Here is a 27,645-nt window from a genome sequence, read left to right as displayed (position 1 = left end):
AATATACAGGTTAAAAGCTTTACATGAATGAAAATGCACAATACATTGCCCTCCTGTATAAAAAGGAGAGGACACAGATGTATATAATACTTGATGTGCAGTAATATGGTCACCAATCTTCCACCTTCCTATACATGCTCACATATCACTCACGCCATTCTTCTAATCAATAAACTTGATCCCATCAGAGTCTCTCCTTGCATCAGGATCACCATCGGAGTCCCCTCTTACATGAGAGTTCCCCATCAGGGTCTCTCTTTACATGAGAGCCCCTCTTATATCAAGGTCCACATCAGAGTTCCTTCTTACATCAGAGGGCCAGATTAAATCTTGTAGCAGGCAGGATTTGGCCCAGGGGCTATAGTTTGGAGAACCCTGTGCTAGATCATAGACTTAACAGTATGGACTTATTGTGACAGATTAACTAAACTGACTGTATTCTTCCTTAAAAAGAGACGATCAATAAAAATATGGTCCCTTTGTTTAACTATTTCCTGACAACCCGCTGCAGTTGTACTGCGGCAAGGTGGCTGGATAGCACGAATTGTTGTCATCGTACCTCAGTCCGTGCATGTGATCTAGCAGGCGCGTGTGTGCCTGCTGCATGCCGCGGGAGCTCACCCGCGGACTCGATGTCCGCCGGCGTCCCGAGATCGCTGTACACAGAGGCAGAACAGGGATCTTCTGTTCCCAGTGATCAGGAACAGTGAAAGTTACTGGACAGTATAGTAAGAGTAGAAAGCAGCATTTTCATAAGGCATTTCCAAGCACAAAATCAGTCACAAATCATAAGAGGCATCAATATAGTAAGGGTGTTAAACTTAAAGATTGCTATGTGCACTAGTATTGCACAGAGCGGCCCCAAACCACCTCTTCTAGGGTCCCCCCGCCGCAACTTTTGGCTCCTCCTCTTCTGTGTCTGCCACCATAGCAAGCAGATTGCTATGGGGGCAGACATAAGGGCTCTCTCTGGAGCTGGGCTGTGTGTGTCCATAGACCAGGAACAAAGAGCAACGCTACTGAAGACAGGTACTGTATCCATACTGGACTCAGGTAAGTATTTGAGGGGTGAGGGTGAGCAAACATTTAGTGAAAGAAAGGTTTATTTAACCTTAAGGCAGGTAATGTGTTAAGGTAAACAACATTGTGACTTTAGAACCACTTTAAATTGGGCTTTAAAATATATGTAAACTCAATAGAAAAAATTTCATATAAGCTTTGACATGTTCATTTCATTTTTAATATTTTAAAACAACTTTGTTAAAAATAGTACTTGGTGATTCTGCCATAAAAGTCCTTGTTCAGGCACTTCCTTTTGTAGGGTGACAATATTCTGTTCTTGTCCGTCAGTTTTGCTCCTGTTGTCACATTGTCACTTGGGTTTCTAACTAAGACTACCAGTGGGCTTTTTTACATGTATGGCCCAGTGTTCTCACCATCTGGAAACATTCCCTAAGAAATTATATGTGATCGCTGGAGTACATGAATGTAGAGAGGAAGTAGCTGCAAGAAGCGTGCAGGGGGATCAGCAGGATTGGCAATACACAAAAGGATAAAATATAAATCAAAACAAGCATTTTATTTAAAAAAATGGTAATAGTTTTTTTTAGACACATTGCTTTAGCAAACTAAATGCTGTCCATTTAGGATTTACATTTACTTTAAGGTTACTGCAAAGAACACAAGAGTAGAAAATGTGCAAGATGTTTAACTTCCACATACAAAATGGGTTCCTTACTGTAAAAGCTGTAAAGCGAAAACTTTACTATAAAAACAGTAAATATAAAAACCTGTAAAATTGGTTCTAGCTAAGTGGTAGTAGTGGTTACATAATTAGTCAGGTTGAAAAAAGTCCATCTGGTTCAAAAAAAAAAAAAAAATACAATCTTTTATACACAACCCTATACCCACAGTTGATCCAAAGGAAAGCAAAAAACCCCAGCAAAGCATGCTCCAATTTGCTACAGCAGGGTAAAAAATTCCTTCCCGATTCCCTGAGAGGCATTCGGAATTTCCCTGGACCAACTTTACCTATAACTGTTAGTACCCAGTTATATTGTGTACATTTAAGAAAGAATCCAGGCCTTTTTTTAAAGCAATCTACTGAGTTTGCCTGAAGCTTGGCTAAGCTAAATAGATTTATTTATTTTTTTAATAAAGGGAATGTAAGGGTCGGTTCACACTGGGACGACTTAGGATCCGACTTGTACGCCCTCAAGTCGCCCCAAGTCGCCCCAAGTCGCCCCAGAAAGAGATTCACATTTAAGTGAATGGGAGCGTCTTAATAGACACTACTGAAGTCGCTCCGACTTCAGAGCGTACTCCCTGTACTACTTGGATCCGACTTGGTAGGCGACCTGTACCATAGAAATCAATGGAAGTCGCCTCCAAGTCGGATCTCTCTCTCAAAGTCAAGCGACTTTGCAGAGAAAACCCCTCCCTCCCAGAGAGCTGATTGTCCTGTGATTGGCCACAGCCAAAGTCGCCTGTCCTTGAAGTCACGTTGTAATTTGCTAAAGTCGCGCTGAAGTCGCGTTGAAGCCGCGTTGAAGTCGCCGTGCAAAGTCGCGTTAAAGTCGTGTTGCCCCTGTGTGAATCGAGCCTAAGGGAACCAGGGAACCACCTTGATCAGCTGCCTTTCCCTTAAAGTGGTTGTAAAGTCAGAAGGTTTTTTATCTTAATGCATTAACCACTTAAGGACCGAGCCTCTTTCTGAGATTTGTTGTTTACAAGTTAAAAACAGTTTTTTTTGCTAGAAAATTACTTGGAACCGCCAAACATTATACATTTTTTTCTAACACCCTAGAGAATAAAATGGTGGTCATTGCAATACTTTGTTACACTGGATTTGCGCAGTGGTCTTACAAGAGCACTTTTTTTTTTAAAAAATACAAATAAAAATACAAATACAAATAAAAATTTTCCATTGGCGACCTTTAAAAAATGCTACAGGTTGCATGTTTTGAGTTACAGAGGAGGTCTAGGGCTAGAATTATTGCTCTTGCTCTACCGATCATGGCGATACCTCACATGTGTGGTTTGAACACTGTTTTCATATGCGGGCACTACGCACGTATGCGTTCGCTTCTGCACGTGAGCTTGTCAGGACGGGGAGCGTTTAAAATATTTTTTTTTTCTTATTTATTTTACCTTTTTATTTTTACACTGTTTTTTAAAAAAATTGTCACTTTTATTCTTATTACAAGGAATGTAAACTTCCCTTGAAATAGAAAAAAGCATGACAGAACCTCTTAAATATGAGGTTTGGGTTCAAAAAGACCTCAGATCTCATATTTACACTTAAATGCAATAAAAAAAAATTGTAATTTAAAAAAAAAGAAAAAAAAAGAAAAAAATGGCTGTGGGCGGAAATTACTTTTTGACGTCACTTCCGCCCTGCAGTGTCATGGAGACGGGTGGGGGCCATCTTCCCCTCGTCTCCATGCACAGCCAGTTAGAGGACCAGATGGCCTCCGCCGCTGGCTCCGGTAAGCTACGGAGGGCACCGGATCACGGCAGGAGGGGGGCCCTAATCTGCCGCAGAGACCACTTTTATCTTGTAGCGGACCGCCCGCTGAAGAAGAGGATACCAGAGTTATGGCAGCTAGCTGCTGCCATAACAACCATATCCCTCTTCAAACAGCCGATGTAAAACTGCGACGGGCGGTCCGTAAGTGGTTAAGATAAAAAACCTGTGTGCAGCAGCCCCCTTAGCACCCCTAATACTTACCTGAGCCCCATCTCTGTCCAGCGATGTCCACGTGGGTGTCCCGTCCATCCGAGACTCTTCCTCCTGATTGGCTGATTTCATGGGTCAGTTGGTGAATGCACCAACAAGAGGCAATGCATTACTAGACCTACTGATTAAAAACACAGACCTTATCGCGGATGTGGAAATACCGGGCAACTTAGCAAACAGCGATCGCAGGTTAACTACATTCAGTATAAACCACAGGAAAAAGGAAGCACAAGAGTAATACAAGTATGCTAAATTTCAAAAGAGCCAACTTCCTAAACTACGCTCTATGCTGGGATAAAATCCTAAGAACACTGAAGAAAAATGGGAGTACTTTCAAAACATATTAAATAAAGGTATTGGCCAGTGCATCCCAATGGACAATAAATATAAAAGAGATAAGATTAAAACTGGGTGGCTAAACTATAACGTAAATATGCTTATAAAAAAGGAAAAAAAAGGCCTTCAAGAACTTTAAATCTGAGGGGTCCTTGTCAGCATTCCAACAATATAAGGAAAGCAATAAGAAGTGCAATAGGGCGTACACACGGTCGGACTTTGTTCGGACATTCCGACAACAAAATCCTAGGATTTTTTCCGACGGATGTTGGCTCAAACTTGTCTTGCATACACACGGTCACACAAAGTTGTCGGAAAATCCGATCGTTTTGAACACGGTGACATAAAACACGTACGTCGGGACTATAAACGGGGCAGTGGCCAATAGCTTTCATCCCTTTATTTATTCTGAGCATGCGTGGCACTTTGTCCGTCGGATTTGTGTACACACGATCGGAATTTCCGACAGCGGATTTTGTTGTCGGAAAATTTTATATCCTGCTCTCAAACTTTGTGGGTCGGAAAATCCGATGGAAAATGTGTGATGAAGCCTACACACGGTCGGAATTTCCGACAACAAGGTCCTATCACACATTTTCCGTCAGAAAATCCGACCGTGTGTACGGGGCATAAGAATGCAATCAGGGTTGCTAAAATAGACCATGAAAGACACATCGTGGAGGAGAAACAAATCCTAGAATTTTTTTAAAATACATTAACAGTAAGAAATCGAGGCCAGAGCATATTGGCCCCATAAAGGATTATGAAGGGAATTTGGTTGCAAAAGACAAAGAGAAGACAACAGTTTTAAATGTATTCTTCTCAATTTTCACAAAGGAAAAAGGGGGACATGGTAACCAAGACTGTAATGTTAATAACACGTCACAGAATACACCCTTTTTGCTAACAGAAGCCAGTGTCAGAAGTAGACTTGAAAAACTTAACCAAAATAAATCACCAGGACCAGGTGGCTTACACCCGAGGGTCCTTAACCACTTAAGGACCGGCGCACGACTATGTACGTCGGCAAAAAGGCACGGCTGGGCAAATGGGCGTATATATACGTCCATTTGAATTTCCCGCAGTGTCATTGCGCGCGCGCCGCCGCCGGCGAGGGCGTGTGTCGGCCAGGAGCTTCGTGAGTCGGGTCGCGGGTCCCGCGGACTCAATCGCCGCGGGAATACCCGCGATCGTCTCACGGAGAGCAGGAACGGGGAGATGCTGATGTAAACAGCATCTCCCCGTTCTGGCTAGTGACAGTGTCACTCGATCTCTGCTCCCTGTCATCGGGAGCAGAGATCAGTGTACTGACAGACACAGCCCAACCCCCCTACAGTTAGAAAACACTCCCTAGTACTGACTTAACCCCTCCCCGCCACCTAGTGGTTAACCCCTTCACTGCCAGTGTCATTTACACAGGAATCAATGCATTTTTATAGCACTGATTGCTGTATAAATGACAATGGTCCCAAAAATGTGTAAAAAATGTCCGACATGTCCGCCATAATGTCGCAGTCACAATAAAAATCGCTGATTGCCGCCAAAACTAGTAAAAAAAAAATAAAAATGCCATAAAACTATCCCCTATTTTGTAAACGCTATAACTTTTGCGCAAACCAATCAATAATCGCTTATTGCGATTTTTTTTACCAAAAATATGTAGAAGAATTTGTATCAGCCTAAACTGAGGAAAAAAAATGTTTTTTTTTATATATTTTTGGGGGATATTTATTATAGCAAAAAGTAAAAAATAATGCGTTTTTTTTCAAAATTGTCGCTCTTATTTTGTTTATAGCGCAAAAAATAAAAAAAAAAATCGCAGAGGTGATCAAATACCACCAAAAGAAAGCTCTATTTGTGGGAAAAAAAGGACGTCAATTTTGTTTGAGAGCCACGTCGCACGACCACGCAATTGTCAGTTAAAGCGACGCAGTGCCGAATCGCAAAAAGTGCTCTGGTCTTTAGCCAGCCAAATCTTCCGGGGCTGAAGTGGTTAAGGAACTCAGCCAGGTGATAGTTAGACCAACATTGAGTCCTAATTTTTGTGGACAGTTTACTGACTGGAATGGTACCAGCTAAATGGAGGAAAGCCAACGTTGTACCAATATTTAAAAAAGGGCTATGATATATCCCTGGAAACTACAGGCCATTCAGTCTAACATCAATAGTTTGTAAGCTAATAGAGGGGATGATAGGAGATTATATCCAAGAATTTGCTGATGAAAACAGTATAATTAGTATTGATTCATGAAGTTCTTGCCAGACCAATCTATTATAATTCTATGAGGAAGTGAGCTGCCATCTAGATCTGTGGACCTGTGGACGTGAGACATCTGGATTTTGCAAAGGCATTTGATACAGTTCCCCACAAACTTTAATTTACAAACTGAGGTCTGTCGGCATGGACCATAGGGTATGTAACTGGATAGAGAACTGGCTACAGGGGCGGGTCAAAAGGGTGGTGATAAACAGCAAGTACTTAGGATGATCTGGTGTGGTAAATGGGGTGCCCCAAGGATCTGTCCTGGGACCAATTCTGTTTAATTCATTTATAAATGATCTAGAGGATGGGATAAACACCTCAATCTCAAAGCTAAGCAGGACAATAACTCTTCAGCAAGATTTGAAAACCTTACAAGAAGACCTAAATAAAATGATGGGTTGGGCAACTACTTGGTAAATGAGGTTTAATGTTAAAAAAATGCAAAGTAATGGATTTGGGTGTTAAAAATACGAATGCAAGTTACTCGCTAGGGGGAGAACCTCAGGGGGAATCCAGGATGGAAAACAATCTGGGGGTCCTAGTAGATGACAGGCTTAGCAATAGCATGCAATGCCAAGCTGCTGCATGCAAAGCCAAATGAATATTAGCATGCATCAAAAAGGGAATTTACTAAGAGATAAAATTCTGCCACTCTACAAGACTCTGGTCCGGCCACAACTTGAGTATGCTGTCCAGTTCTGGGCACCAGTCCTCAAAAAGGATGTGCTGGAACTGGAAAGAATTCAGAGAAGAGCAACAAAGCTAATAAAGCAACTGGATGACGTCAGTTATGGAGAAAGACTACAAGCATTAAACTTTTTCTTTCTGGAGAAGAGACGTTTGAGAGGGGATATGATAGCGATATTCAAATACCTTACTGGTGACCCTAGCATAGGGAAAAAACTTTTCAGTGGGAGGGAGTTTAAAAAGATATGCAGCCATTTATTGAAATTGGATGAGAAGCGGTGTAACCTTAAACTGCGTAGAGGGTTCTTTACTGTCAGAGCGATAAGGAGGTGGAATTCTCTTCCACAAGCAGTGATATCAGCAGGGAGCGTCGATAGTTCCAAAAAACTATTAGATGGGCATCTTAACAATCACAACATACAGGGATATGCAATTTACTATTGACACAAACACATACACACACTACAGGTTGAACTGGACGCGCTGGTGTCTTTATTCAACCTTACCAACTAGGTTACTATGTAGATATGTATGTATACCATGCTTTATAAGAGTTTGATGCCTTTCTTTAGATTAGCTGAATGTTTGTGGTTCTGAGTATTTTTTCTCTTTACCTTAATGCTGTCTTTTTTTCAGTCTTACTTGCTATGTAACTATTACATCCAAAGAGAAGGTGAAAGGATATTTCCTGTGGCTTTCTTCAAGGCTCTTCATTGTTGTAGAGTAATGTACTATAAAAAGATTCACCGCACTTTTTAACGAAGGCCTTCTGTCAATATTGTTCAAGTTTTGCAATCCTACTTTTTCTGCCAGGTATTTTATTGCAGCAACAAAAACTGTATTGCTTTATAACTAAGCTACACAGATTTTGTTGTAAGTATTTTATGCTTGTTGACAATAATTGGCCTCAAACTATGTGCTGGAAAGAGATTCTCAACACTGGGAAAATCAGCTTTCATAATATGAATTGTTATTGTATTTCCATTGGGTGCTTGATGTTTACAACTTTGAATAAATACAATCATATTATGTTCATTGGTATGAACATTATTTCTCTAAGATGATGGTACAATTTAAAGGGAACCTCTGACCAAGCTAGTGACATTCAAATATATATATATAATTGGGTTATGAACATGTCCTTGCTGACCTCAGTAGCTGCAGACATTGCGCAGAAATTCACCCTCAAAGATCCCAGCTTCAAGTTCTTCTAAGAGCTCAGCTTACCCTGCTCCCCCTACCAGAGAACATGTTCTGTGTTAATGTCAGAGATTAGAAGGCTGGAAGGCTGCTGAGTTATGGCTAGAAATCTGTGACAGAATCGTTGGTTAAGAAAGAAAACTGCTACTTAGAAACTTTAAAGCTGATCTCCAGAGAAGTAAAAAAAAAAAAATCCCACCCCACACATGTCTCTAATGCATATCTAAACCTAAAAACAAAAATTGAATGGAAATGTAAACGGAAAAGGACCTGAGGGTCCTAGTAGATGATAGGCTCAGCAATGGCATGCAATGCCAAGCTGCTGCTAACAAAGAAAACAGAATATTGGCATGCATTAAAAAGGGGATTAACGCCAGAGATAAAATGATAATTCTCCCGCTCTACAAGACTCTGGTTCAGCTGCAGATGCTCAGATGATGTCCAGTTCTGAGCACCAGTCCTCAGGATGGATGTGCTGGAAATGGAGCAAGTACAAAGAAGGGCAACAAAGCTAAAAAAAAGAGTCTGGAGGATATTAGTTATGAGGAAAGGTTGCGAGCACTGAACTTATTCTCTCAGGAAAAGACAAGCTTGAGAGGGGATATGATTTCAATTTACATATACCTTACTGGTGACCCCACAATAGGGATAAAACTTTTTCACGGAAGGGAGTTTAACAAGACACGTGGCCACTCAATAAAATTAGAAGAGGAATTAAAGAGGTTTAACCTTAAACTACGTAGAGGGTTCTTTACTGTAAGAGCTGCAAGGATGTGGAATTCCCTTCCACAGGTGGTGGTCCCAGTGGGGAGCATCGATAGTTAAAAAAAAAAGTATTAGGTAAGCACCTGAACAACCACAACATACAGGAATATACAATGTAATACTGACATGTAATCACACACATAGGTTGGACTTGATGGACTTTTTTCAACCTCACCTACTATGTAACTATGTAATACAATGACGTTTACCAATCCTTAGCTGCGGTTATTTAACAGAATAGGTAATCAGCTAAACAATCAGATATGGAGTGACTGTAACTTGTAGTTTGCTAAACATGTGCAAAGTTAGAAGCAATGATGCAAAAGAGGTTTAGCATGCATACAATGCAGAAGAATACAAACCAGATTATGAAAGCTGCTCAAATATGGGCTCCTCATAGCATGGATTGTTGCTCAATCAGGATAACATGTAGCTGCATAGCATAGTCTCTATTAGTCTATAACAAAAGAGATTCTAGCTGAGAATCAGTACTTCAGTAAAACACACACAGCTACTTGTTGTGATTGTCCTCATAAAATAATCCCTTTCAGTGAAGTCCAGGGGTAGCTCTGGTCACAAAGGTGAACAGCTGAAACATCCAGGGACAAGGTGCCAGCCACTTCAAATGAAGTACTTGGTAGCCATTGAGGTGAGCCTTCCCACAGTAGCTGGATCTTTTGGAGAAGCTGCATGCTATGAGTCTCAAGCCTGGCTTCCAGCATGTCAGTTCTGATAGTGGAGGGCCTCTCATCTGGCTGCAGATCACTTTTGGCTGGCTCATCAGGTGTGGCTTCTCTAAGCTCTGAGTGGAGAAACTGAGGAACAGAGATTTGTAGGAAATGGAGTTAAAGGGGTCTGTCTGCATGAATGGTAAGTAAATGGACACAACAATGCACTCCACCACACCTGAACTTATTGTCCCTGAGGTGGGTCTGCCAGCGTTAGATCTCTGGGAGTGCCTCAGGGGTTCAGTCTTGGTCCCAAATTCAGGGACAAGAGGTGACATTTCTTTGGGTGATCGTTCAGAGGGCTCCACAGCAGGAGCATATACTCTAACTGGGTGAATATTGGGCTGTGACCTTAAAGGCACAGGGATGCATGTGACACCCAGCAAGAGCACAATGGCAGTGAAGGCATCCCGTGCGTCCCTGCGGCTGTACAAAAAAGTGGAAATCACCCCAAGCTATAACTGGCCTTTGCAGCAAGGTGCACATGGAAGGGCAATGCACACCACAAACAAAAGATTTCCCAGCACATTTACTTAGTGCATTGCCCTTCCATGTGTACCTTGCTGCAAAGGCCAGTTATAGATTGGGGTGATTGCCACTTTTTGTACAGTTGGACTAATTGGGTACAAGCACACATGGGATGCCTTTGCTACCATTGTGCTCTTGCTGGGCATCACGTGCATCCCTGTGCCTTTGAGGGGTGGGCTCCCTCCAGGCATACCAGCCCTTAATCTATCAATTCTTATATGTGCTCCTACTATGGAGGCTCTATAAATTTAAAGTTAGGACAACAGTATATACAAAGGTCCCTTGGGCACTGTGGCTTACATATATATTTACAAATGTGTGCAAACAAAACCTTCTGTTTTTAACGTAAACTGTTAGACAGGGCAAATTGGATTGTTTTGCAAGCTGGTCGGTAAGTGTACTGGGGAATCTTTTGTTTGTGATGTGCCCTTCCATATGCACCTTGCTGCCAAGGCCAGTTATAGATTGAAGTGGTTGCCACTTTTTTTTGTACAGTTTCCCTGCCCTAATGTATGTCATGCAGACAGCCATGAGGCAGGCAAAAATCCACCATTTAGAAGGCAGACTTGTTGGCTTGGTCGTGGGTGGGCACTGCCACCGCAAACTTTTTAAAGTGGTCCACTGTAACATTATGGTTCCTGTATTTCCTACTTTTAAAATATAAAAAAAGCTGATGGTAAGTACTTTCACTGGGGCAAGTATGTGCCAAGTCAGAGCTGGAATTTAGGCCTCAGCACCTTTCACCACTGAAACTCCAAACTACACAGTGTTGGCGACTTGTTCAACCAACCAAGAACAGGAAAGCATACGTGGCCTATCTTTTCAACCAAGTGATTTTTTTTAAAACCCAGTATCCCACTTCCACGTGTATCCTCTCTGCCACAGAGGGCCTGGGCCTTTGACAGTGCATATTGCCAGGTCAAAGGTGAGTCATGAGAAAGCATTATTTTGCAGTATAGTGTACTCACCCTCAGGATAAGGCAAGACTACTCACTCAGAAAATTGTTGGCTTCTGGTAGCAGTTTCTCCCTGTGACACCACTGTAACCACTATCCTAACTGTATCGCCTTTATTAGACAGGCAACCATTGGATCTTTTTTCTGTGTCTCTGTCTAGTTATATTCTTAAGTGAATGATTTAGGTTCACCTGAGGCCTACTTTTAGGAATTCCTTTAGTCAAGTCTTCAGCTTCTTTGGTAGTGGGTACCTTGATAGGCCGGATGGGAGCAGATATCAGCTGCTGTTTAAAGAAGTGAAATTCCTCCTGTTGTTCCTATTCCTTTTTTAATGTTATACAGCCCAACTTTTTGTGTAGGTGCCTTTGAATCAAAGCAGAGTGTAATGGGTGTAGTGCTGCCAGGCCCAGAATTTTTTTTTAAGAATTCAGTCACGGCCACTGGGAGGCCTCCATTTCTGTACTAGGAAGTAGTAGCTGATGGCGTGTCATAAGAAATCAATCTCATGTTTGAATAGATGGAACTCTTTGAGTTTGAGCTTCAGGTCAAGGTGGTGCAGCTGGGTCAAAACAGCAGCTACGTGTGCAAGATTGTTTTTGAAGTTGCAGAAAACACCACTACATCTAAATAGATCACAATAGGTTCATGTCCCCAGTGTTCATCATCCTCTGTAATGTGATGGGTCAATTTTTCAGTCTGAAGGACATCATTTCTAAATGGCATAACCTCAAGAGAGTTATAAAAGTGGTCTTAAGCCAGTCCACTTTGGTGACAGGGATTTGTCAATACCCACTAGTGAGATTATATGTGGAGGAAAATTTGGCCTGTCTTAGGATGACAAAGAATTCAGTGATCTGCGGAGGAAAATAGGCATCTCTCATGGTAACAATGCTGTTACACAAAAGCATGGAATGCCATCCTTCTTCCTCACCGAGATTATTGGAGCCATGCATGGGCTCTTACTCCCTTTGAGCACCCTTTGTTGCATTATCTGCTCTTGCATCTGCTTGACTTCTTGGTAGATCTGTAGAGGTATATTTTAGTATCTCTTCTGGACGGGAGGACTCTTTCCTCTGGATATCTCATTTTTATTCTTATTGCTACAAACCAAGGTCATGGACCCCTTTTGACCACTTATCCAGTAGTCCTCTTACTGCTTCTAACTCAGTGGGTGTCAGTTGCTTGGTGGTCAGTTGTAGGAGTGATAGCATGTGTGCTACTACCCATTCTTGGTTTGTTTCTGTGAACCAATGAGTTATCTCTACTCTTGCCACGTAGTGATGATTGTGGAACTCTTCAGGCTCTATGCTCCTCATCTTGATGGAAATCACATCTCTTATTAGGCCCAATTCTGCCACTGCTGACCTGGGGAGCTGGCGAAGTGGAAATATCTTGGAGTTTCAGATTTAAACTAGTAGAATGCCGTAATGGATCAATGTGAGGACCTGGGGACAAATGGAGCCATTTCTAAAGGACAAGTGTTCCATGAGGACAGTAAAGCTGTGCAGTCCAAGATAACAGCTTATGTTCATGATGAGCATAAACTCCTGATTCCCAAATAATATTCATGCCCAGTACCACCTGTGGTCGCCCCCTCCCAGAGGCATGCATCACTTTGCCTTTCTGGTACAGGTCCTTCCCCCAAAGCTCCACTTTGTTAGGTAATCCCGACTAGTTCTTGGGCAGCTCATTGGTAGCTGTCAATGAGATCCATGACATGTCTGGGTTCATTCTGTTCTTTTGAAAGTATCTCCCAAACAGTTCTGGTAGTGTAGTGACTTAAGAACCGATATTAAGAGGCACACAATCTCTTGTCCATCTAAGCATTTATGCACAAAAGTCAACCACCACATCTTTGTTTCTTGAATAGGGAGTTGTTTCACTTTGTCATCATATTTCTTGAACCCTGGAAGTGGACCATTCTCATTTGATGGCTTTCTCTGTGTACAGCTAAGGCAGTTTCTTTGGGGATAGCCCAACTCATGACAACCCCTGGCCTACCTTTGTTGGCTCCATTGCTGGCCAGCAACTGCTGTCAGGTTGTTCCTCTATGAGAAGAGTTCAATACACACAGATCTATGAAGTCAATGGTTTCACTGAAACCATCCAAGTTTTATTTCAATAAGAAAAAAAGGGGGGGGGGGGATAGGATTATTACGGTGCCACCAATGAAATAGAACAATTTTGTTGTAAAAATATCTTTTTTATTTTAATTGTATCAAAAGAGCTAAAAATGTACATTAGACATACATATGTAGAAAACTTAAAAAACACAAAAATGCAAGTACAATTCAAGGTAATGACCGTCACCAATGATGTTGGAGGGTGATCGTTGGTCACTTGTTCCCAACTAGTTTTGCCAAAACATTGGCTTCATCAGGGGAATATATAGATTAACACAAAGAGTAAAAACACTGAAACAAAAGAAAAGAGTATATCATTAAATCCACATAATCTTGCATTGTTAAGGCGAACTGTCACATCGCAAAGCGGTCAAAATACTGTTCAACCATGTCCCCGCCCTCCCAATCCCCACACCCAGAACATACCATGCAGGAATTCCAGGACACAAGGGGGACACCACCAGAGCACTGAGAATGGTAGTCACACTCAGCCCAGTATTTGGCTACAGGGGAATTAAAAGGCGCCTAAAAAATGAAAATTAGCATATAAATGTTCAGATATTCATTAATTAGTAAAGGGAACTCAGCCTCAATTACATACCCTGATTATATGCAAGAAGGAGCACTCAATAGTGCGCAGAGGAAATTCACAGCACAGTGATTAAATACAAAAATCGCAAGATTTAAGTATAACCCAGAAAGCTAAAAAAATATAAGATAACAAAATAGTAGTATTAGTAAGATGACCTGGACTTCATATAAGTTAAATGAATCAATGGCGAATACTTGTAGCAGATTTAGGGGTCGTATTAGATATTTAATATACTGAAAGTGCTTACCAAAAAGGTGCATATAGCTGGAAACAAAAGTGCGCCCTAAGGCTGGGTTCACACTGGTGCGACACGACAGCCGTCCTACTTTGGATCCGACTTTGCCCTGCGACATGAAGCCGGCATGTGTCCGACTTTCAATGAACGGGGATCCGACTTGGATCCCCGCCAATGCCCGGCTGTGACAATGACCGAAATGCAATACAACTGACAGGACGCCTGCAACAATAGAAGTGTGGATTAAATACCAGAGATACACTGATCAATATAATAACTCATCTCGCATTTCGGTCATTGTGGTGATAATAACCATCCACTGTATAGGCTGTCTCGCCTATGTCCCTGGTCGTTCTGGTCTCCCCTTCGGGTCTGCTATGTGGATCTAGTACACTCGGCTGTTCTGCCCCCATTCCGCTTGAGAATCTGTCCCACTACTGCCTTTGGCTGCATGGACGCCCAAAGGCTGACTTTATTATCAGCTCGCCCCTTCAGCCGGGACCATCGCAGAATTTCCAACGCCAATCCCATCGCCTCCTCCCCTCTCTCCATGGATGGTTGTGAGGTTTCCACCTCTCCTCCCCCTTCCCCTGGATAGCTCTGATGCCCTAATTACATCTACATAGATCGCGTCACTGGCAAGCACGGCCATGTGACGAAATCGACGCTCGGCTTTCTGGGTAGTGTAGGCAGATGGCTTTGGCTACTGCGCATGCGCCCGTCCACTTCTCGTCCGCTCCTGATTGGCTGACTGTCTTTATGCTGATCAGGTGGGGGTTTTAAAAGGCAGCCATATTTCAGCAATTTATACCTACCTGCTGCGGGATAACTGGGGATCTGGTGATACTTGCTAAAAGGTAAAAACTTTATACCCCCTTCCTTCTTAGTTGGCGCCCAAGCTTTTTTATCTTCACCTTTGTTGTTATATGTGGCTATGTTAGCTGGCTTCCATGCTGACAGCATTTCCACTTGTATTGATTTTTAGATCATCTAACTCAGCTGGTGTTATCTGAAGGATATGCTGGGGAGGTTTCAATGCTTAGCCTATACATTGGCGGAACCTCATGTTTAGGGCGCACTTTTGTTTCCAGCTATATGCACCTTTTTGGTAAGCACTTTCAGTATATTAAATATCTAATACGACCCCTAAATCTGCTACAAGTATTCGCCATTGATTCATTTAACTTAAGTCCAGGTCGTCTTACTAATACTACTATTTTGTTATCTTATTTTTTTAGCTTTCTTGGTTATACTTAAATCTTGCGATTTTTGTATTTAATCACTGTGCTGTGAATTTCCTCTGCGCACTATTGAGTGCTCCTTCTTGCATATAATCAGGGTATGTAATTGAGGCTGGGTTCCCTTTACCAATTAATGAATATCTGAATATTTATATGCTAATTTTCATTTTTTAGGCTCCTTTTAATTCCCCTGTAGCCAAATACTGGGCTGAGTGTGACTACCATTCTCAGTGCTCTGGTGGTGTCCCCCTTGTGTCCTGGAATTCCTGCATGGTATGTTCTGGGTGTGGGGACTGGGAGGCCGGGGACATGGTTGAACAGTATTTTGACTGCTTTGCGATGTGACAGTTCGCCTTAACGATGCAAGATTATGTGGATTTAATGATATACTCTCTTTTCTTTTGTTTCAGTGTTTTTACTCTTTGTGTTAATCTATATATTCCCCTGATGAAGCCAATGTTTTGGCAAAATTAGTTGGGAACAAGTGAACAACGATTACCCTCCAACATCATTGGTGACGGTCATTACCTTGAATTGTACTTGCGTTTTTGTGTTTTTGAAATTTTCTACATATGTATGTCTAATGTACATTTTTAGCTCTTTTGATACAATAAAAATAAAAAAGATATTTTTACAACAAAATTGTTCTATTTCATTGGTGGCACCGTAATAATCCCATCCCCCCTTTTTTTCTTATTGAAATTTCCTCAACAGGGATGAGGTGCCGTATCTACTAGGACATACCACCTATCACCTATTCATCCAAGTTTTATTGTTGAGCCATGATGAAGGGGGAGGGGTGGGGACCCTAAAATACACTTGCAGTTTTTATATGACTGTTTTAATTCACATTTAAAATTATCTTGAACTCTTTTATCCAGTTTTGGTCTGGCTCTCCTTTCTGTATTTCTATGGTTTGAGTTACTTTTGGGTGTCCATCGAAGTAAGCCTTGATGTGTGGGAGCAGCAAATTGAGTTTGTTTGAAGCTTTCCTTCATCTGACCATACCTGCAATTCCAAATGTTCCCAGCACCTCTTTGAGTATGCTGTTCTTGGCTACCTTTGTGGTAGTGTTTGTTTCTCAAAAGGAGTATTCCTGTCTTTCCTGTCCACTTCCCATATAACCATCTGTTTGGTAACAAATTATCAAAGCTGCACAAACACGGGCTCTTCACAGCAATGTCTCTGTGGCTCAATCAAGTTAACCTGGTGCTGTTTAGCGTAAAACTCTATAGCAGTGATTCTCAACTCCTTTCCCACTAACAGGCCAAGTTTGCAAGTTAACTGAAATACATCACAGGTGATATAATTTGCTGCTCAGTGATTGCAGCATTCTAGTATGCATCTCCCCAGGGTAATACATAAATTCTGGCCTGTTAGTGGGTCCTGAGGACCGGAGTTGAGAACCACTGCTCTATAGGGTGCCCACGGGTCCCGGATTGCCCGGGATTGTCCCTTAATTTAAATTTTGTGTCCCGTGTCCCGGGCACCTTCATTCCGGGACAATACAGTGTCCCGGAATGAAATAAGGACACACAGCCACCCTGAGATAACATTGCCGAACTGGTTGCTAGGGCCGCCCCACCTCGCATCTAGCAACCAGTGACGTCGGCTGAGCATGGCCTTACCCAGAGCTGCCCTGCGCAGTGCTCCGGGTCCACCCACCTCCTTTCCTTCTCTGCCTCCGGCCGCACCACAGCAGCAGAGAGAGCAGCCAGACTCAGAGCCCATGCCAGAGTGAGAGAGCGTCTTCTGTATCTCCTCCCTCCTGAGTCCTGACACCAGTCCAGCGGAATTCTGCAGTGCTGGCAGTGGCACTGCCCATAAGCCAGGATCCACGGCAGCCTGTGCCCAGTGCGAGTCCCGGGGCCGACCTTCCGCCTGCAGCGCATTGCAACCGTTTACCGGCAGCCCGACTTCTCTCCTCCTGAGCCTCCTCCCGCCCACGAGGGCTGCAACCCTCACCTGAGCCGCCCGACTGAGTGCCTGAGGACAGGGTCCCAGGGGCCCCTATTCCTGCAATCATCAGGTGAGTCCTATGAGTGGTCCATGAAAACTGCTGCAAAAACTTGTATGACATCAGAACAGAGAGATCATGGTGTGCTGAGCTCTTATTTTCATTACCTTTTATCAGACTTTTAATAAGACGCCACATAATTGCACTATAAGCTTGCTTTCACATTAGCGTGGAGTGCGAACACACACAAAATGACAAAAAAAAGCATTGGCGGCGCCATTGATTTATAGGTTTCATTTACACAGGGACATAGGCCTGTACAGTGTGAATGGGACATTTGTTTATTAGAGATGCACCGAATGGAAATTTTGGTACCGTAACCGAAAACGCACGTTGCACTTGGCCGCAAACAGAAACCAAAAATGACAGTTTAAAATATATAATTGTATTATATTCAACTTTTTAATTAATATCATGAATTTAACCACTTAAGGACCAAGCCTATTTTTGAGATTTGTTGTTTACAAGTTAAAAACAGTTTTTTTTGCTAGAATTTTTTTTTTAACACCCTAGAGAATAAAATGGTCATTGCAATACATTCTGTCACACCGTATTTGCGCAGTAGTCTTACAAGCGCACTTTTTTTGGAAAAAACATACGTTGTTTTTTCTATTGCTTAAGAGATATCTAACACGTTTAAAACGTATGACCTGTTTTAGGTAGCCAGTGATTGTGTGCAGGGAGCAATCACAAAATACTGAATAATGCATAGGCAGCTATGTTTATAGCAATCTCAAGCATAACTTTGATGCAGTGAACTTGCCAGAGTAAGTAATGTACAAAATATGCAGCTGTCACTAAGTGACTTAGTTAAAGCAGGTGCACATTGTATACCACCTGTCTAAACTAGGTACCACTGTTTGCTTTTTTTTTTCAAAAAATTGGCCAAAAAAAGTATCAAAATCCATCATTTTTTGGATGCGCACGGGGGGGGGGATGTCCCTGAATGGCAGTTTGAAAATGTGGTCACCCTACTGCTCTATAGCAACAAAGAGTGTAGCTGAGAGTCACTTCTTTGGCAACACAGTTCAGAATACAAACAGCTACTTGCACTTATTCTAATAAGCAGCACCCCTCTCAGTGAAGTCTAGGATAGCTCTGGGAACACAGATGCACAGATGGAGGGATCCAGGACCCAAGTATACTCTAGTATAGAACTAGAGTATTATGATAGCAATTGGGAAGGTGCCTCCCAAAGTAGCTGGGTCTCCCAGAGAAAATTAGTCCTATTAGGCTCCTGCCCAGCTGCCAACACAAAGATTTTGGCAGTGGAGCTCTTATCACTTGACTGCAGATCCTTTGCCTAGCTACTTCTGCCTCATTAGGTGTGGTCTCTATGAGCTAGTGAGGTAGGAAAGTAAGGAAACTTCTCTTATCTGGGTGTGCTAATGGGGCCGGAGACTGTATCTGAGCATGGTGAGTAAAAGGGGCACCCTGCTGCACACCTTACCATTTGTAGGTGAAAAACCTAGGTAACTCATTTACACCAGCCACAATTCTTCAGGCCAGTGGCTCACAGTTCTTATGGGACATTTTCCAAGTGTGCAATTCAGAATTTTAATATAAAAGCTACTTGACGGCCACCTCCTTTACTTACAAATGTAATAGTGTTATGGTGTCCCAAAGCAGTTACAATTCAGGATAATATCCAGAGGACTCAGTAAAAATGACAATTTCTGTTAACACTATCCCCTGGTTCCTTTCATTTGTAAAATACCCATGATTACACCTAGAATGTTAGAGGAGGGCATGCTAGTTAGGCTTGTTATGACAGACATAACAGACACAAAGTAAATCTGTATGAGGACACCGTTAGAAATATAGACCCCCACAAAGAAAACGAAATTGCACTAATCTGGTTATTCATATGTCAGACTTGCTATTGGGTTACTTGATAATACTCCAGGGGTTAACTCTGCCACAGACTTTTGTTTCCCTTCTGCTGAATTAGATCCTCCCATAAGCTTAAAATAATGAGAATCGACAGAGACAGCATTGTGGTGTATCAACTCAATATCAAAAATGTATTCCGTGAGTTAGATATTTCTATGAAATAAACATAGGCGTTGGCTTGGGGTCTCAAACTGGTGGCCCTCCAGCTGTTGCGGAACTACAAGTCCCATCATGCCTCTGTTTGAGGGAGTCATGCTTATAAATGTCAGCCTTGCAATTCCTCATGGAACTTTTAGTTTCACAACAGCTGGAGGGCCGCCAGTTTGAGACCCCTGGCTTAGACAGTAGCCAATTACAGGTTAGCAGTTTGCATACGTAGCGAGAATGAAACTAGCTGATAAAACACTCTCATTTCTTGGCAATTACATGTTTTTTTTAGTAAATCGAGAATCAACAGTTTTGTTACAGTAAGAGCTATTCTAAACAGAAACCAGAAATTGTTTACACGTTATTCCTGCACTTGCTAATTGAACAGCTCTGAAATACACACATTTCAATCCCAATAGTATTTTTTAGTATATATTTCTATAAACCTACTCTTTTTGCATTTGCAGTGCTGTTGTTAAAATTAATTTAATTGCACGTAAATATGAACAATATTGAAGAAAAAATTAATTTGTCAATGCTAATGAGAATCATTATGTTCTAGGTTTACTAAAGATGTCTTTGTTGGCACAGTTTATCAGAACCTATACAATCTTATTTCTGGTTTCATATCTGACAATCTTCACCAATGAAGTTCATGGTAAAGTATTTCATTTTTTTTATGTACTGCAATAGTAAATTAAACATTTATTGCAGCCAAATGAGAAAGCTCAGACAATCACAAGGCTTAAGCTGGCCATACATTATACAATTTTCTTATTCAATTTCCTTTAGATTTACCTTTAATTATGTAGTGCAAGGGCCTGCCTGATTGCATACAAATTGAAAGTCTTATGGGGTGTACAAACGGTCGGACTTTTCGGTTACAAAAGTCCGACGGATGCCGATGGACCAAATCCGGCGGACAATCCGATCGTGTGTGGGCTTCCCCGGACTTTCAGCTGACTTTTCCAGTCGCAAATCTGACGGACTTTAGAGTTGGAGCTTGCTTCAAATCTTTACGTCGTAACTCCGCCAGACCCAGAAGTCCGCTCGTCTGTATGCTAGTCCGACAGACAAAAACCGACGCTAGGACAGCTATTGGCTACTGGCTATCAACTTCTTTATTTTAGTCCGGTGTACGTCATCACGTACGAATCCGTCGGACTTTGGTGTGATCGTGTGTAGGCAAGTCCGTCGGACAGGCTGTTGGACTTTTGTAGCCCAAAAGTCTGACTGTGTGTACGCCCCATAAGGTTTGACCTCATATTATATGTTTTTGGTAAATCTAAAGGAAAATGGTACAAGAAAATTGTATAATGTATGGTCAGCCTTACTCTTTATACTTTAGTGTCCAAACCAAACACTGCAACACGATTGCAGACAGTGCATGTGGTTATTTCACTGAAAAATTGCTGTTTATAGGGAGAAGCCAATATGGGATATGTCAAGTTTTATTTTTTAGTTTTTTTAGAAAGTGTTAAAACCCATGTGGGGTTTTTACTGCTGTCTGTGTCCCTTCTGAAGAAATATACCTCTCGTTGTCCTGGTTATTATTGTCTCCAGTGCAGAAAGTTATGGGCTGTCACAGAAAGAGGAGGGGTTACTCTCAAATGGGGCAATTTGGATGGCATCTGTCTAAAAGGGACTTTCCCTTTTGCTTTGTAGAGATTTCTTTCCATTTTCTTTAGTTTCTCTGGGCCAAGAAATGAAAGGAAATCTCTCTGAAAGGAAGCAGACAGAAAAAAAAACCTGACAGGGGGGTTTTAACCACCCCCTTCTATATCTGAATATAAAATTTGGTTCTACATACTACGGCCCTCCAGCTGTTGCAGAACTACACTTCCCATGAGGCATTGTAAAACTCTGACATTCACAGACATGACTAGGCATGATGGGAATTGAAGTTCATGAACAACTGGAGGGCCGTAGTTTAAAGACCCCTCTGCTCTAAGGTGAGTGGTGGTGGTGGTGGGGGGGGGGGGGGGGGGTTATAAAAAGACTGTATCTGGATAAAGAATTGGGCAGTTTAGGCAATCACACTTTTTCCATTGTCATGATTTTGCGGCATTTTCTAGCACAAGCAAAATTGATAGAGGAAATCTAATGTTTCATGGCACTGCATGATGTTGAGGTGCCCTGCATGCTGCAGTTTTGGAATGCTGATCCAAGTGTACCATCAAAACAACTTAAATGGATAATAAAGGCTAATTTAAAAAAAAAATAACAAACTTGTTATACTTGCCTGCTCTGTGCAATTTTTTTGCACAGAGCAGCCCCGATTCCCCTCTTTTCATATCACCCGCTGGCGCTCTGGGCTCCCTCCCCCCACTGAGTGCCCCCTACAGCAAGCGGCTTTCTATGGGGGCACTTGTGAGTGCTTGCTCCCGAGCCCCACTCTGTGTGTCCATAAGACACACAGAATATGGCTCGGCCCGCCTCTCCCTCCTCACTGGCTGTGATTAACAATCGCTCCCGCTGCTAGCAGCTCCTCTCATGCACATCACTAGATTGAGATCGGGCTCATGTAAGTATTGCGGGGGGGGAGAGGTGCATGAAAGTAAAAAATCTTCAGCCCTTACAACTACTTTAATAGGGTCTGGCACAGAATTAGAATTTGGAAATGTGAGTAAAATAATGCTTCCAAACACTGCCCCAAGCAATGGTGACTGTTTACGACTGAGATCAGTATCTTAAAACTTTTTTCCAAGTAAATGTAAAATATATGACTGCTGAGGTGCAATAAACCCAGGACCATACCATGATCCATCCAAACTTAGCCTTACCCCTTCTTCCCATCCAATAAAGACCACTTACCACCATTCATGTTGGAAAGGGCAAGGCCACAGCTTTTATTAAATTCAACTCTTTAACAACTTAAACATAACATTTAACATTCCACAGTGCCAGTCACAGTAGCACTGTGAGCACTCAATTCCGACTGGTGAAAAGGGAGATAACTGAGGGCCCTGTCCTTACCATAAGTGCCAGACTGCCGTCTATCTCCCAATTATCATGAAGGGCGTACCTCTTACCGCCGTGTTTTGCTGGCAAGGTCATCAAAAACCGCAGCAAGCTGTGACGTACCAACCATAGATAGGGCGGGAGGGTGGGCAGCTCTTACCAATCTTCTTCACCAAAAGGCCCAGAATCCCCTGGGGCAATCACCTTAGTGAGCTCAGGGCCAACCCCACCCCGTCCCCCCACCAATCCACCGTGACCCCTTAGTCACCATACTCCGCCCTGGTTATGCCCCCATCAGTAGGGCTCTCTTTCCCAATGGGTTCAAGAGGCCTGCATGACTGCTGAGGTGCAATAAACCCAGGACCAAACCATGATCCATTCAAACTTAGCCTTACCCCTTCTTCCCATCCAATAAAGACCACTTACCACCATTCATGTTGGAAAGGGCAAGGCCACAGCTTTTATTAAATTCAACTCTTTAACAACTTAAACATAACATTTAACATTCCACAGTGCCAGTCACAGTAGCACTGTGAGCACTCAATTCCGACTGGTGAAAAGGGAGATAACTGAGGGGCCTGTCCTTACCATAAGTGCCGGACTGCCGTCTATCTCCCAATTATCATGAAGGGCGTACCTCTTACTGCCGTGTTTTGCTGGCAAGGTCACCAAAAACCGCCACCCGCCTGTCAGTAAGCTACTGATGGGCGCCCCACCGCAGCCAGCGCCTGTTCCACGCCCCTCTGGAGACCCAGATTAAAAATGTCCAGCCCGATGTCATTCAGATGAACTCCATCTCTACGCAGCAAATCGCGATTATCACCCTCCAAGTCTCTGTGGCGGACCACCACCCCCCCTATCTGGCGCACAAACTTAGCCACTTGGGCGTTGACCTTCCTACGAAAATGTTCCAGAAGGTGGCCAGGGACATCACGCGCCCATACCGAGCGAGGCACGATTTCTGACCAAACAACGGTCAAGTTAGTAAAAGAAGCACAACATTGGGCAATGTCACTTTTAACAGCTGATATGATGTCCACAGATCGCATATATCCAACGTCATTCCCACCCGCATGTATGACCAGGATGATGGGACCAGAAATGTGGGCACGAAGTTGCTGACATTCCGGGAGGACCTGAGGCCAACGTAACCCACGCAACCCAATCCAGCGTATCCTCGCCACATCGTATGAGAATCCCAAATTCCTGCCATAAGTTCGTATCTCTGCCCGGCGAGCGGCCCAGTATATGAAAGAATCCCCGAGGATCCAAATCTGTGCCGGAAAGGAACCTGGAAATCAACACAACAGATGTGGTCGGACATACAAAGAAAAACGAGATGACTCCCATCTACCGAAACGCTGAAGTTCCGTATCGGAGAACCCCAAACCCGAAGCGGCGGTCGCTGCGCCAATGCGAAAAGAGTGGGTGGAAAATTCCTTCGCCGGAAAACCCAAAATCTCCAAGCAACGACGAAAAACACGCAAAAATTGAAAACGGCTGAGAGAAGTTGCATCAGCATGAACAAAAAATGTAGGGGACAGGGGGCGCGAAGACACGAAAGAAAGGGCCAGGGACACCGGACAAAAGGGGCCGCCGCAATAATGCAAGACTACCCGGCGACCCCTGCCAAAACAATCAGTCTTGGATGAACGCAATAAAATTGTGACACTGCGGTGCGACAACGACACGTCCTCCCATAGGATGCCCCCCGGGGACAATTTTGATTTGGACACCAATTTGCCGATGCGAAAGGCCCCAAAGAATGCCCAAGAAAAAGCTACCCGGAAAAGGAGGGTCTCATATTCCGATGAACACACATTCGGAAGCAGAGACAAGATGCCCAAATGAATCTGAATAGAAATAGGGCGCCTGGTGTCCGGGAGGTGCGTAACCCGCTTCCAACCCCGGACAACCCGCCGGACAGGGAAGGCTTTAGTTACATCCTCCCACCCCAGGAGCTGAAACCAAAATGACAGGGCCGACAACGCGAATGAAACCGTCGACCCGGAGACGCCTTTTTCCGACAGAAAGACTAAATAGGCAAATAAGGTTAGACGACGATCACCCGGGGAATAAATGTTGAACTCACCGCCCGACGCCTGGACCCACTCGTGCCAAACTCGGCAGTACGCCGCCCACGTCCGCAAAGAAAGCGATGACCGAAGGAGCTCTGTCAAACGCCGAAAACGAGGTTCCATAAGTGGGCCGAACAGGGGAGGCCCTCCAAAGAAGCCATCGGAGCCAGTGTTCGAAAACGGCAGAACTGTTGACGAGAAAGAGCATCGGCAATATCATTAGAGGCACCCGGAACATGCCTAGCCCTAACGCAGATGTTGAAATGTAAACATTTTAAAACTAAAAACCGTAGCAACGAAACGACCGGAGAAGAACTGGCTGACTGTTTGTTCACCACCTGCACCACACTCATGTTATCCGACCAGAAGACCACCTGGTGATTGCGCAACCTTTCACCCCAGAGCTCAACAGCAACAATAATTGGAAACAGCTCCAGCAGGGTGAGGTTGCGCAACAAATCCATGTGGGCCTATGAGGCCGGCCAGCGTTCAGCAGCCCATTCCCCTTGAAAGAAAGCGCCGAACCCACAGGAGCCTGCAGCATCGGTATATAACTCCAGCTGTGGGTTCGGCACTTCCTCCTGCAACCAGCACGACTGTCCATTGTAAGTCTGCAAGAATGAAAGCCATATCCCCAAGTCATCCCTCATAGGCTTGGTGATCCTGACGTAGTGGTGAGGGGCAGTTATGCCCTTCGTGGCCCATGACAGACGCCTACAGAAAGCCCTCCCCATCCGGATGACCCTACACGCGAAAACCAGATAACCCAGCAACGACTGTAGCTGTTTCAGCTGTAATTTCTTCGCCCCTTTCGCCAAGCGTACCAACGAGAGGAGCCTGGCCAACTTGTCACTAGGCAACCTAAAAACCATCGCCACTGTGTCTATCTTAATACCTAAAAACGACAGGACTGTGACGGGGCCCTCCGTCTTGTCAGCGGACAGTGGGACGGCGAAAAGCCGGCATGTATCCTGAAAAACAGTGAGCAGACGAAGACACTGCCCACTGCCCGCTGGACCCACAAAAAGAAAGTCATTGAGATAATGCAGAAGGGACTGAATACCCGCCTCCTGGGTGACCACCCAGTCAAGGAAGCTACTAAATAGCTCAAAAAAGTAACACGAGATGGCGCAACCCATAGGAAGGCACATGTCGAAAAAATAGCTACCCTGGAAGTAGCAACCCAGGAGGTGGAAACAGTCCGGATGGACTGGGAGGAGGCGAAATGCGGACTCAATGTCCGCTTTTGCCAGAAGGGCAGACTGCCCCGCTGCCCTGACCAGCTGAAGCGCCCTGTCAAAGGACGCGTAGTGCACTCTGGATTCCTCCCTGTCGATGCCATCGTTCACCGAGGAGCCAGAAGGGTAGGAAAGTTGATGAATGAGGCGAAATTTTCCCTCCGCCTTTTTTGGGACCACGCCGAGGGGAGATACCTTCAGGTTGTGGAAAGGAGGGAGATCAAAGGGGTCTGCCATCCTTCCCAGTTCCAATTCCCTCTGGAGCTTCTCGGCCACGACGGACTCGAATGCTGCCGCCGATTTCAAATTTAGAGACATGGTCGGGGCGTCTGACGGGGTAAAGGGGATCCAGAAACGACGGTCCAAGCCGTCCCGCAGAATCAGGGCCTCTCTACGAAGGGGGTACCGGTCTAGCCAGGGAAGCATCTCTATGACGTTCACCGGCGTCCTCCGGCTTAGGAAGGTCAGTCTTGGCTCCGGGTCTGGAAAGCGATTGTTTGCCTTTTCGAAAACACCTACTGGCGGGGTGAGCCCCTCCACAACTGGAGCACTCATGCCTGAAACGACAGGCGGAGTACCACTTGCAGTGGCTTTCGTTGAAAAGCCAGCAGATACCCTTCTTTGGAGCGGCCGACGCTCCGGACTGAGGGGCGCCGACCGCGGACTGAAAGGACGAAGGCCTGTGGGGGCACATAAGCAGCAACCACAGGCTACCGTCCTGACAATCAAAACGAAATTCCCGACGTGCCGCCATTTTTTGCCGAAATTGAGTGTCATAATGGAATCAGCACTGACCCCCATAGACCTTATATGCACCCCTAATAAGGTCTAAATAGCAAAATAATGAAGTGGCCAACTCCGGGAACCGCTCACTGAACACTCCCGCGTAGGCACAAAACCACTGCAGCCAGTTCCCGAACGTTCTAGGAAGCTGTTTGGGTTTGTCACCCTGCGCCGATACGTCAACCCGTCGAGATTTGTCGATCGTCTCCCTATCCGGCGGAACGAGGGTAAGAAAGTCGACGAATTTGCGACGCCATATCTTTTCTTTCGTCTCTTCCACCAAATGGGTGCCCGTAGGCGCCACTGCCCACAACGCACCCCCATAAGCGGAGGTGGGGTTGGGCGATCCCGAGACACCCATACTGGAGAGAACTGACTTTACAACCGACGCTATGCGGTCCTCCGGGCCCGATACGGAAGCATCAGCAGCTCTACCCCAAATTAACTAGCAGTCATACTCACTTGGTCGAGGAGGCATCACAGGTGACGGACGATCGGCCACCGGGCCCGGCGGCGAAACCGATTCCAATGCGATTCCAGAAGACTGTGAGCATAGGCGGCCTGCGTAATCTGCTGGGCTGTCCCGACTCAAGGAAAGATCCAAAGGCGGGGGTCCAACCACAGACCCGGTCAAATCCGACTGACCATGGACAGAGGCAGAGCAACGGCAGGGACACCTGCCGGCTCCTCTTGCTTGCCCCGGGGCGGATGCCGCCGCCAGCCCGGGTCTGGAGCCGAGATCTCCCGCCCTGACAGGCGCAGGGGGACGAGGGTGGGCAACCGATGCGGGCATCCCATCAGGACCGCCAGCCCGGACGGGCACGTGGGGGAGCGGTTGCCCCACCGACGGGGTGGAGGTCAAACGCGCCCGGCTGGCCTCTGCCCTGCGGGGCGCAGGAGGCTGCCGGTGGGCACGGGGTATCAGAGGGGGAGGGGTGAACTGTACATTGCCCGCCCTGTCGGGCGCAGGGGGGATGTTCCTTGCGCCAACCCCCGCAACCTAGAACGTGGAGGGAAGAGACCTGTCCCCTGCCCTGCCGGGCACAGAAGGAGCTCCGCAGGATAGATTCTGCACTTGTGACAGCATGCCCGCCCAGGCGGGCGCAGGGGGATACAGCTGTGCCCACTCATTCCC

General features: G+C 44.6%; 1 protein-coding gene across 3 annotated transcripts in view; it reads left to right on the top strand.

The window, feature by feature from the left end:
- The window catches only part of LOC141128474 (C4b-binding protein alpha chain-like), a 448,459-nt gene that overhangs the window by 4,885 nt on the left and 415,929 nt on the right, over positions 1-27,645 (top strand). For all 3 annotated transcript variants that reach the window (XM_073615780.1, XM_073615778.1, XM_073615779.1), the window contains exon 2: positions 20,013-20,108. In XM_073615780.1, the coding sequence (XP_073471881.1) occupies positions 20,024-20,108 (85 nt within the window). In that variant the 5' untranslated portion in view covers positions 20,013-20,023. The remainder of the gene's footprint in view (positions 1-20,012; positions 20,109-27,645) is intronic.

This window comes from Aquarana catesbeiana, linkage group LG02 (genome assembly GCF_042186555.1).
Source record: "Aquarana catesbeiana isolate 2022-GZ linkage group LG02, ASM4218655v1, whole genome shotgun sequence".
Lineage (NCBI taxonomy): Eukaryota > Metazoa > Chordata > Amphibia > Anura > Ranidae > Aquarana > Aquarana catesbeiana.
This window is presented reverse-complemented; position numbering and strand designations above follow the sequence as displayed.